At 48.6% G+C, this 12,625-nt stretch overlaps 1 protein-coding gene across 1 annotated transcript in view; it reads right to left on the bottom strand.

Moving 5' to 3' along the window:
• The window catches only part of zdhhc18a (zinc finger DHHC-type palmitoyltransferase 18a), a 37,848-nt gene extending 25,532 nt beyond the window's left edge, over positions 1-12,316 (bottom strand). Inside the window, exons 1-6 of the mRNA XM_068011434.1 lie at positions 11,935-12,316; positions 7,275-7,435; positions 6,196-6,345; positions 2,790-2,927; positions 2,083-2,131; positions 711-813 (exon numbers count right to left, since the gene is read on the bottom strand). Coding sequence (XP_067867535.1) covers positions 711-813; positions 2,083-2,131; positions 2,790-2,927; positions 6,196-6,345; positions 7,275-7,435; positions 11,935-12,155 — 822 coding nt within the window. The 5' untranslated portion in view covers positions 12,156-12,316. The remainder of the gene's footprint in view (positions 1-710; positions 814-2,082; positions 2,132-2,789; positions 2,928-6,195; positions 6,346-7,274; positions 7,436-11,934) is intronic.
• Between the last annotated feature and the right edge of the window lie 309 nt (positions 12,317-12,625).

Genomic DNA, 12,625 nt, shown 5'->3' with positions numbered 1-12,625 from the left:
AACTGGATACCGGGATGTCGGTGTGTATTAAACGAAACTGGATACCGGGGTGTCGGTGTGTATTAAACGAAACTGGATACCGGGATGTCGGTGTGTATTAAACGAAACTGGATACCGGGGTGTCGGTGTGTATTAAACGAAACTGGATACCAGGGTGTTGGTGTGTATTAAACGAAACTGGATACCAGGGTGTCGGTGTGTATTAAACGAAACTGGATACCAGGGTGTCGGTGTGTATTAAACGAAACTGGATACCAGGGTGTTGGTGTGTATTAAACAAAACTGGATACCAGGGTGTCGGTGTGTATTAAACGAAACTGGATACCAGGGTGTCGGTGTGTATTAAACGAAACTGGATACCAGGGTGTTGGTGTGTATTAAACGGGACTGGATACCCGGGTGTCGGTGTATATTAAACGGGACTGGATACCCGGGCGTCAGTGTGTATTAAATGGGACTGGATACCAGGGTGACGGTGTGTATTAAACGGAACTGGCTAGTAGATGTGTGTTGGCCCTTCCGTTCTCCTTTCTAATGGCAAAAAGGCAGGGTTGGCTGGGTGCTCTTTTGTGGCCCATTTAACTGATCACATGGAATCATATGGGCAACTCCATCCCTATTGTCTTGATGGAACAATAACAAGAAAGGTCACAATTAACAAGGCCCGTCACCAAGTTTGGTTTTGCTCACACAGGAGTCAGTCTACTCACATCTTCATTTGTTGTCAGGTTGGAAGCCACCAGATACGTGTGGAACCCTGAGAGGCCCAGAATGGACCATACGGAGAAAAAACAGACCACCAGCTCAAGTGCGGTGAGTGGAATCAAGGAAAAGATCATCACAGAGTCCAAATACAACCCACTATCCATCCTCCCTGTCCCCTCCCCACATGCATCACCCACTGTCCACAGATGGCCCACTCAATTGGTCTTCAGGTCTCCGACCATGCAGTCTCTCATACTGCTCACAGCTGATTCTTCCAGCAGTTTCACTGTTGTTGCTTTTTTCCTTTATATTAACAATTCCCTGGTGAGGGAGGGGGAAAAAATAGTAGAGCTGTATTCAGCCCTCTGCAAGCACTGTCTGTAGCCAACCCTGGGCAAAGTACCTGCTCCAAGACCACACCCCCCCGCAATACCTACCAGTTCACCTTGAAAAAAGTACAAAAGTACAAAGCCCGCCCCTCCACCAGCCTAGTACCATCCAGTATAACTACTGAAACATACAGGGCCCAAGGTGCCAGGTTCTATCACAGTTCTGGGCTGCGTTCACTCATTCAGCTGGTGAGTCATTAGAAACTAGACTCAGTGTCCTAGGACAGAAGGAGCAATCAGACAGCATCCCCACTTCCAGTCACTCCTGCATGGACAGAGTCAAGGACAGCACTCGACATCCTCAAGCATTCTACCATTTCTCGCTATCCAGACTCTCACATAAAACTGGCACTTGTGGTATTGCACAACAGACAAAACCTGTAGAACTGGTGAGTCAGTGCCCGTGGAACGCGACCCCAGTGCCCGTGGAACAGGACCCCAGTGAGAGTCAGTGCCCGTGGAACGCGACCCCAGTGAGAGTCAGTGCCCGTGGAACGCGACCCCAGTGAGAGTCAGTGCCCGTGGAACGCGACCCCAGTGTGAGTCAGTGCCCGTGGAACGCGACCCCAGTGTGAGTCAGTGCCCGTGGAACGCGACCCCAGTGAGAGTCAGTGCCCGTGGAACGCGACCCCAGTGAGAGTCAGTGCCCGTGGAATGCGACCCCAGTGCCCGTGGAACAGGACCCCAGTGAGAGTCAGTGCCATGGAACTGGACACCAGTGAGAGTCAGTGCCCGTGGAGCAAGACCCCAGTGAGAGTCAGTGCCCGTGGAATGCGACCCCAGTGCCCGTGGAACAGGACCCCAGTGAGAGTCAGTGCCCGTGGAGCAAGACCCCAGTGAGTCAGTGCCTTCAGATGGGAGAAAATGAAAAACAAAAATCAGAATTTAATGCAGTTAAACTGGCAGCCTCCCCTTCCCGATCACATGACTCCCTTCCAAAGTGGACAGCTATGCTGGTGACACCATGCAGCAGCAAGGAAAAGGATATCTAGCTGGAGTTTCTTGGAGTGCATTTAATACCCCAATGTTCTGGGATCCTAGAGATGAAACGAGAAAAGTTAGTGCAGTGTGGACTCCCCATGCTGACAACATACAGCTACGGTGCAGTAACCGTGGTAACAGGCTTAAACTCTGGGTCAGACTCCTTGGGGAGGTCAATTGGTGCAAATTGTTTAAACCCATTCAAAGAGTAACTTCCTCATGCCCGTCCTTCACGTGTGTGTAAACTTCCAGCCAGGTGGCATCAAAGCTCTGGCCTAGGTAGACTGTAAGCGTAAAGATTTACCTGGGTCATGCTCCCCCCACACTGGCCCAGGTCACAGGCTCCTGAGTCACGCGATGATGAAACTCGCCATAGGCAGTGTTTGCACAAGAAGCAAAGCACCAACTATAAGTGACCCTCACTCGTTTCATCAGAGTATTCGTAACCTAATTTCTACTGGGGAGAGGGGCAATTCGCACCATGGCCCTTCCACCTCATTTCAGATAGGAAACTGACCCACACACTGGCCTCCCAACCTGGTCTCCAAGGCCAGTTCATTCACATACCAGCTCCATCCTACCCTGTTTCTTGGAAAGTCTTCAATCCTAGCCTGGCCTCTGCCTTGATTTACATTGCACTTTATCAACAACTTGCATTTATATAGCACCTTTAAAGTAATAAAAATGTCCCAAGGCAAACTTTGGAGGACTTACGTAGTGTAAGGTGAGTTATCACACAGGCAAAAATGAAAGCAGTTAGAAAGGAAAGTGAGAGTAGAAACATGTAGAAAAATCTGTAGTTCCTTTTCCCGACACAGTTTCCGACCCAAGGGCAGTGGTGGTCAAATCGCTCTGCAAAAGATGGACAAAGGTTCACAGTAGTACAATAAAACACTCGCCGTAGCATCACCCTCTTCTCTCTAGACAGAGGAATTCAATACTGGGGCTCCACAGTCAGCCTCCCAGACGTCACACGTGAGCTTTCACAGTGACCTTCCAACCCAGCCACCTCCTATTCCACAGCAGACCACTGCACAGTGAGAAGCAGTTAGAACCTCAGCTGATTTTAGCTCTCAAAACCCAAGGTTGAGAAAAACAAGTCATCGAAGATCCCACCCACATTCATGACAAGTGATGCATTTTGGGAAGTTAAACCAGGGCAGGACACAAACAGTGAATGGCAGGGCCCTGGTGAGTGTTCTTGAGCAGAGAGACCTTGAGGTGCAAGTACATAGTTCCCTGAAAGTGACAACACAGGTAGACAGGGTGGTGAAGAAGGCATATGGCATGCTTGCCTTCATTGGCCAAGGCACTGAGTACAAGAGTTGGGATGGCATGTTACAGTTGTACATAACGTTGATTAGGCCGCATTTGGAGTAGTGTGTGCAGTTCTGGTCGCCACACTATAGGAAAGATGTGATTAAGCTAGAGAGGGTGCAGAAAAGATTCACAAGGATGTTGCCTGGTTTGGAGGGCTTAAGTTATAAAGAGAGATTGGATAGGCTGGGTCTGTTTTCCCTGGAGCGAAGGAGGCTGAGAGGGGACATGATAGAGGTATATAAAATTATGAGAGGTATAGATAGGGTAAATAGCCAGAGTCTGTTTCCCATGGTAGGGGTGACTAAAACTAGAGGGCATAGATTTAAGGTGAGAGAGAAGAGGTTTAAAGCGGATCAAAGGGGTATATTTTTCACAAAGAATAGTGGGTATCTGGAATGAGCTGCCTGAGGAGGTGGTGGAGGCAGGAACAGTAGCAACATTTAAGAGGCATCTGGACAGGTACTTGAATGAGCAAGGCATAGAGGGATATGGAATTAATGCAGGCAGGTGGGATTAGTATAGATAGGCATTATGGTCGGCATGGACGCGGTGGGTTTGTTTCTATGCTGTACGACTCTATGACTCTTCCGACATTGCCCATCAGTTTAAGCTTCCTGGCCCTAATCGTCCCCTTTTCACCATGGACGTCCAATTCCTCTACAACTCCATCCTAAAGGCCAGCTTGAGTCTGCAAAAAAAAAAAAAACAACCCGAGCCCGACCTGGCCAGAGTCCTTCCATTTTTACCCGCGCCTGACCTGACCATCAGTTAACTTACCTTCCATTTTTCACTTTGTTGCTGATCTGCACAAGCTTAAAATAACTAACAAAACCACCTTTCTAGTCCAAAAACTAAATTAACATTGGAGACACTTACCTGTGATAGAGCGTGTCCGACCCGGCCCGAATGCTGGACCCAGAAGTGCAACCCAACCCGGCCCAAACATGTCGTCAGGTCCGGGTCAGGTAGCCGGCCTTTACTCCATCCCCCATCAGGAGGGCCTGAGGGCCCTCCACTGCTTTCCTCAACAGAGGCCCAACCAATCCCCATTCACCACCACCCTCCTCTGCTTATTTGAATTTGTTCTCACATTGAACAACTTCTCCTTTGACTGTATCAGTGACATTTCCTGCTCTCATTCAATATTAGAAAATTTAATCAATTTTGCTTTCAATTTCCAACTTTTCTCACCTTCGCACGGCTCAGAGTCTTTCCTTCCTCGACTTCTGTGGTTAGGCTATCAACCAATATCCATTATAAGTGCACTGACTCCCACAGGTACCTTGACTACACTTCCTCCCACCCCACTTCCTGTAAGGACTCTATTCTATTCCATTCCCCCAGTTTCTCTCTCTCCATCGCTGTTCTGACAATGCTGCCTTCCATACCAGTATTTGCGATAAGTTTTCCTTTTTCCTCAACCAAGGATTCCTCTCCAGTGATTGACAGGACCCTCGACCATGACTACCCCATTTCCCACGCTTTCCATGCTAATCTGAAGGGAAGGTTCCCTACGCAACACCCTGGTTCACTATCAAGCAGCCCCAACATACCCTCCCTTTCTCATGGCACCTTCTTGTGAAAGGAAAGGAGATGCAACAACCCCCCCTATCTTTTACCTCCTCCCTTCCCATTGTTCAGGGCCCCAAAAAACTCCTCCCAAGTGAAACAATAATTTACTTCTACTTCTTTCAATGTATTTGCTGCTCACATACAGTCTCAACACTGGGGAGATCAAACACAGATTGTGATCACTTTGATCACCCTCCGTTCAGTCTACAAACATGACCCCAAGCTTTCGGAGGCCAGTCATTTTAATTATCCGCCTCGCTATCACTCTGACCTCTCCGAGCAGCACCTCATTTTTCAATTAGGCACTTAACAGCCTTCCTGGTGCAACATTGAGTTCAACAATTTCAGATCATAATCACTACCCCTATTTTTTTGCTATTGATTTTGTTATTCCCTTTACACCTTCTCCAGATGCATCTTTTGTTTCTTTAATTATCCCACTGCCATCCCCTTTGCCTAGTACCATCATCCCTTTTGTCCTTTAATCTCTCCTGCTTACCACCCTAACACAGACTCTCCTCCCCTTCCCTCTTTCCCTCTCTCTGTCATTGTTTCAAAGCTATTACATCTCTAGTTTTCCAGTTCTGATGAAAGGTCATAGATCTGAAATGTTAACTCTGTTTCTTTCTCCACAGATGTTGCCTAACCTGAATATTTCTAGCATTTTGTTTTTATTTCAGATTTCCAGCATCTGCAGTATTTCACTTTTGTATAATTGATAGACGATGTTTGGAGATAAAATGCTGTCGAATCAAGAGCTTTAGATGGATTTCCACCCACAGCCTAATAGGTGAAGATGATGCTGAGGTACTGAGAAACACACACAAGGTGCCAGGTTTGATGCCCTGTTAAAGTCCAGCGATCTCAGCCAGGTGAAATTAACATTTTCACCTCTGGGTTCAGCAAGGGCAAATCAGCTCGATCATAATCGTTGATTGCTGGAAAGTGAATGGAGGGCATCTGATGAGGACAGGGTCAGGCCAGGCTGTGATTGAATGCGTTAGAGTCTGGCCATTCACTGGGGCAAAGTACCAGCTGGGCCACTGGCATCTGTGGTCCGTGGCACTGGATTCCAGCAACGGGTCAACACCAACACAAAGAGGGGCTTCCCTGTGCCCTTGGCCTACCCTCACTCAGCTCCCTACTCAGGCCTGCCCTCACCCAGCTTCCTACTCAGGCCTGCCCTCACCCAGCTTCCTACTCAGGCCTGCCCTCACCATGCACTCACCCACACAGTTGTCACACAGGCTGCAGTGTGATGTTCGTGGAGGCCGGAACATTTTGCAGCTGAAGCAGTATTTGAGCTTCACTGTCTGCCCGTTGATCACCACTTCCTTTGTGCGAGGCGGGGGGCGGTAACCCGATCCCCCAGAGTTATCTGGAAAAGAAAAGAAAGGAGCAAGATTTGTTGTAGTGTACTGGGCTTAGGGGTTCACCCTGCTAGAACCTGAGGATGGTTTAAACTGCAGGAGCTCAGTTTTTCTGTGGCTTAGAAGCAATTTCCTCCCAATTGCCCTTTCCCTCCATTCCTGAAGGTAATGTCCCCTGTTGGGACATGGGTTTCTCATGCATCATAACAGAAGGCCAGGTTTCCACTAACCTTCGTGTGAAGAAGTGCTTCCCAACATTACCCCAAACAGCCTAATTCTAACTTTAAGGTTATGCTCCCCTGTTCAGGACTCACAACTACTTGTATTCATAAAGCATCTTTAAAACAGCAAAATGTCACAAGAGCGTTATCAAACAAAAGTGGACACCAAGCCACATAAGGAGGCATTAGGGAGGAAGTGTAGGTTTTAAGGCTCATTTTAATGGAAGGAAGAGAGGCAGAGAGGGTTAAGGAGGGAATTCCAGAGCCTATGGCCCAGGCAGCTGAAGGTACAGCCACCAATGATCAGAGGAAATAGGGTAGATAGTTTATTTCTATCAACCTCTTTAATTATCTTAAACATCTTAATTACATCACCCCTTAATATTCTATACTCAAGGGAATACAAGCATTGCCTATGCAACCTGTGCTCATAATTTAACCCTTTTAGCCCCAGTGCCATTCTGATGACTCCGCACTGCAACATTTCCAAGGCCAATATATCCTCCCTGAGGTGAACTGCCCAGAATGAGTACTCAAAATGAGGTCTAACCAGGGATTTACATAACTAACATAACTTCCACCTCTCTGTACTCCAGCCCTCCAGTGCCATGCTGGAATGCAGGTTGCACAGTCATTTACTCCGGTGCCCTGTCACCTCAGTCACTCGGAGGTCAATCAGAGCAGTCAGTTACCTAAGTTATAAGGCAGTTAGCTACCTATCTGCTTCTCCAGGTCAGCTGCTTCGTCCGGTGTGGCTCGTGGCAGGATCCCAGGGTCACTGAAACTCGTGTGCAGCAAGGCGCTCACCACAAACACAAACAGCAGCCCCGCGATAATCGGAATGGCCAGAGTTAGGTTCTCCGTCAGGTAAGGACAGCTGTCAAAACAAAATACAGAGGTCACTGGGTAACATGCTTGACAAAACCACACAAGCAGGAAGGAGCCCGTCGGTCTATTGTGCCTATTCTAGCTTTATTCTGTATCTAACCTGTGCTATATCTGCCCTGAGAGTGTTTGATGAAACAGTGTACAGGGAAGCTTTACTCTGTATCTAACCTGTGCTGTACCTGCCCCGAGTGTTTTATGGGACAGTGTACAGGGAGCTTTACTCTGTATTTAACCGGTGCTATATCTGCCCTGAGAGTGTTTGATGGGACAGTGTACAGGGAAGCTTTACTCTGTATCTAACCCGTGCTGTACCTGCCCCGGGTGTGTTTGCTGGGACAGTGTAGAGGGAGCTTTATTCTGTATCTCAGCTGTATTGTACCTGCCCTCCAAGTGCTGGACTGGCCTCACTACAGCGGGAGAGTTACAGCTGAAACCTCCTCCTTTAGGCGTCACAATATGAAGTTTTGATGGATTTTTTTTTTGTACATCTGGAAGTGACTGCAGTATACAGAATCAAGAAATTGTCTGTAGTTCTCCAGCCAGAGTTAATGCAGCATTGGAACCAGTCAGTCCCAGACACAGGTCCTGCCGAACCTTGGAACTCTGTGAACAGTGGGGGTCACCTCTCCCCTTGCAATGACTAAACAGCAGAATTGCACAAAACTGTCTACAAGTTTGAAGGGAGGTGTGAGTAGAAGCTCAGACCATTCTACATAAAACCTCCTCATAGTCCACAGCAAGCACCACAGTGCAGCTTCCTGTCCTGGCTGAGAAAATTCACTAGAGTGACCCGGTACATCTCATTACCAGCAGAGTGTATTTTATTTTACTCTGTATGCTTGGAGGGGTTCCCATGTCACCTGTCCCGGGGCCCTCCCAATTTCTCAGTGTGCAAGTGGGCTGTGCAGGGCAGAGGATCAGTTACCCTGCCTGTCTGTTCTGTTAGCTGATCACAGATGAAGCAGCAGGGCGGGATTCTGTTTGTCCTCTGGGAAGGGTTGTATCAGTCAGATTGTTGCTACGGCCAGTGTGGGAACGTTACACAGAAATTACAACATGGAAACAAGTCATTCCGTCCATAATTCTGAGCTAGTGTTTATCCTCCAAACAGTATCCTAATCCCATGAGCCTGCTGTGTCCCAAGATCCCTTTAGCCACCCCTCTAATCCATTCATAAAGTTGACCGGTCTCTGCTTGAATCACTAAGAGAGTGAGAACAGGTCCAACCTCCATGGTTAAATATTCTGCAATACTCAGTCTCTCACCTCACACATGATGAAGCATTGCTTGGGAAAGGCAGCTAACGCTGCCACAGCCTCAAGAGGCAGCTCCTCCAGGGGCACATGATTGAGGGAGGGAAAGGAATAGCAGGATCGGAGTTCAGACAAGATCCTGATTATTTCACTAATGAATAAAACAGAGGCTGACCAATCTCTGCAGTATCCTTTACCGACAGCAAGCATTCAAATTGAGTCTGCTCACTCTAGCATATCATAGGTATAACTCTGCATGGTTAGACAAAATTAGTTAGGTGTTGCGCAAGGCATAGGCAGCATCGTGCAGTGTGGACCTGGCACAGGCAGTTTGAGTATCACCAACTAACATTTCAAAAAATTATAATTCTGATATAAAGTTCTACAACCCTCCATTGAGCTCTGCAACGTCCTTCTCTGACAGCAGACATTCAAACTGAGTTACACTCCCCACTGGCTACTCTAGTATACCATAGGTACGGCCCCGCATAGTCAAGCAATATGATAAGGCAGTGTTGTGCCGGGCACAGTCAGTGTCTCGCCATGCGAGGTTCACCAACTAACATTTCAAAAAATTGCATTTCTAATCTAAAAATCTGCAACTCTGCAGTGAGCAGCCGAACAACAAAAATCCGAAGCAGCAGCAACAGATTCAATACAACTAACCGACAGGCACCAACACTGCAGATTAACACTGCCACCCGATTCAATCGTCATCTTGTGCAGGTGAACTGAAAGTCACATGACACCACGTGGCATGCAGCATTTCAGCTGGGACAAGCAATTCTCGTACACTCAGTTATATCTCCAGTAATGCAATTAATGACACAATGCCAGTAAACCACAGGCAGCTAGCAATTCCTGATATTGTGGAGACTTCCTCAGGAGGGCGAGTCACAGGTCAGTGAGATCATCCCAAGCATTGGCAATCACGGAGCAAGGCACTGACTGACACAGATTATCAACCCATGTCTGGAGAGAAATGCACAATATAAAACTGTCAACAAGGTGAAAATATCTGAGAAAAGTGTTGGTGGTACAGGGACAAAGGGAATGGTAATGGGCCAAGAAACGAAAAAAGTGTCTACAGAACGTGTCAATGGTTGAATGACGAACGCTGCCATCTGAAAGCAAAATCAAGGGAAAAACGAGACTGAAACTGAAACCTGCAAAGAAAAAGGACACAAAATGGGGACAGAGGTTATGATCTGAAATTGTTGTACTCAATGTTGAGACCAGAGGCTGTAAAATGCCTAATCTAAAGATGAGGTGCTGTTCTTCGAGCTTACGTTAAGCTTCCTCGGAACACTGCAGGAGGCCAAGGGCAGAAAGGTCAGCATGAGATCAAGGTGGGGAATTAAAATGACACACAAGGTTCCCCTTGTCCTCACCTTCCAACCCACCAGCCTCTATTCAATGGATCATTCTCCACCATTTCTGCTACCTCCAGCATGATGCCACCACCAAACACATCTTCCTCTTTCAGCATTCCAAAGGGGCTGTTCTCTCTTCGACACCTGGTCCACTCCTCAGTCACCCCCAACACCCACTCCCCTTCCAATGGCACCTGGAGATACACCTGTCTTTTTACCTCCTCTCTCCTCACCGTCCAAGTTCACAAACACTGCTTCCAGGTGAAACAATGATTTACTTATACTCCTTTCAATTTAGTTTGCTGCTCACAGTGCGGTCTGCTCTACACTGGGGAGACCAAACGCAGGTTGGGTGACTGCTTTGCGGAACACCTCTGTTCAGTCTGCAAGCAAGACCCCGAGCTTCCGATCATTCGTCATTTTAGTTCTCCATCTTGCTCTCACACTGTCCTCAGCCTCCTGCAACGTTCCAATGAAGCTCAAAGTAAGCTCAAGGAATGGCACCTCACCTTTTGATTAGGCACTTTACACCCTTCCGGACTCTACATCAAGTTCAACAATTTCAGATCGTAATCACTGGCCCCATTTTGTTTGCAGGTTTCAGTTTGTATCTTATTTTTCCCTTGCTTTTGCTTTCTGATGGCATTGACAGCGCCTCTAGACACTTCTTTTCTTTCTTTACTTGTTCCATTACCACTCCCTCTGGCCCTGCATCACCAACCCTTATGTCATTTAATCTCTCCTGCCCACCTCCCTCTCACAGGCCTACCCTTTTGTTCTTTGCCCACCCTCCCCACTTTCACCTGCTTAAAACCTGTTAAACATTTCTAACTTTTCCCAATTCTGATGAAAGGTCATCGACCTGCTTCTTACTCCACTGATGCTGTCTGATCTAAGTATTTTCCAGCATTTTCTGTTCTTATTTCAGATTTCCAGCATCCAGAGTATCTACTGAGTTTGTTTTGCATAGTCCATTCCCAGACATCGTGGGGATCAGATACTCACGCTCTTCGTCTCAAGCACCCTCAGATCCTACACCTCAAATCCACCAACTCAAGATCCAGCTCATCACACCCCACACACACTGACTGTAGGTGACTGTCCCCAAAACAACCCCAGTCCAACACACACTGACTTTTTAAAAAATTAATTCATGGGATGTGGGCGTCGCTGGCCAGGCCAGCATTTATTGCCCATTCCTAATTGCCCTTGAGGTGGTGGTGGTGATCTGCCTTCTTGAACTGCTGCAGTCCATGTGGGGTAGGTACACCTACAGTGCTATTAGGAAGGAAGTTCCAGGATTTTGACCTAGCGATATAGTTCCAAGTCAGGATGGTGTGTGACTTAGAGGGGAACTTTCAGGTGGTGGTGTTGCCATGCATTTGCTGCCCTTGTCCTTCTAGTTGGTAGAGGTCGTGGGTTTGGAAGGCGCTGTCTAAGGAGCCTTGGTGAGTTGCTGCAGTGCATCTTGTAGATGGTACACACTGCTGCCACTGTGCATCGGTGGTGGGGGGAGTGAATGTTTGTGGATGGGGTGCCAATCAAGCGGGCTGCTTTGTCCTGGATGGTGTTGAGCTTCTTGAGTGTTGTTGGAGCTGCACGCATCCAGGCAAGTGGAGAGTATTCCATCACACTCCTGACTTGTGCCTTGTAGAAGGCGGACAGGCTTTGGGGAGTCAGGAGGTGAGTTACTCGCCTCAGGATTCCTAGCCTCTGACCTGCTCTTGTAGCCACGGTATTTATATGGCAACTGTAGGTGACTATCTCCAAAACGCTTCCCAGACCAACACACACTGACTGTAGGTGACTATCTCCAGATCGACTCCCGCAGCGATGCAACTTAAAACAGGAGACGCACTCACTCAAAACCGAAGAAAAGGCCGCTGGTGCTAAGGATGAGGCCCAGGGTCAAGCAGAAAGCGCCGCTCTGCCGCCCGCTCATTAACCGCCCATCGCAGAAGAACCGGTTTCTTCCCGCAAACGACTCCCACTTCCGCCGGCGCCGTTGCTTCTCTGAGGCCGGGACCAAGGTGGAGCCGTTCCCGGGCCCCAGCGCGATTTGCCGGTACTCGCACTCCTTCATCACCGGAACCGCAAGGTCTCCCTCTTACGGCCCGGGGTCTCCGCTCTCAGACCCGGTCACTCGACGCCACACGCCCAGCAACGGCCGCTCCGCTTCCCCCTCTCTCGGTACAAGCCGCGCTCGACATTCAGACTAACCGAGGAGCCGACACACATCAGAGGCAGGAGGGACCGACAAAGCCAACCCCCAGCAACATCGCCATCTGACGGCTGGGCGACAGGAAACTGGCCGTCACCAACACCGCCATCTAGTGGCTCGGAGACAAGGAACCGGCCTTCACCAACACCGCCATCTGGCGGCTCGGAGCCAAGGAACCGGCCTTCACCAACACCGCCATCTGGCGGCTAGGAGCCAAGGAACCGGCCTTCACCAACACCGCCATCTGGCGGCTCGGAGATAAGGAACCTGCCTTCACCAACACCGCCATCTGGCGGCTCGGAGACAAGGAAGCACCTTCCTGCACCAGCTGG

Source organism: Heterodontus francisci, chromosome 31 (genome assembly GCF_036365525.1).
Source record: "Heterodontus francisci isolate sHetFra1 chromosome 31, sHetFra1.hap1, whole genome shotgun sequence".
Lineage (NCBI taxonomy): Eukaryota > Metazoa > Chordata > Chondrichthyes > Heterodontiformes > Heterodontidae > Heterodontus > Heterodontus francisci.
The sequence above is the reverse complement of the archived record's forward strand: the minus strand, read 5'-3'. Positions and strand labels throughout refer to the sequence as shown.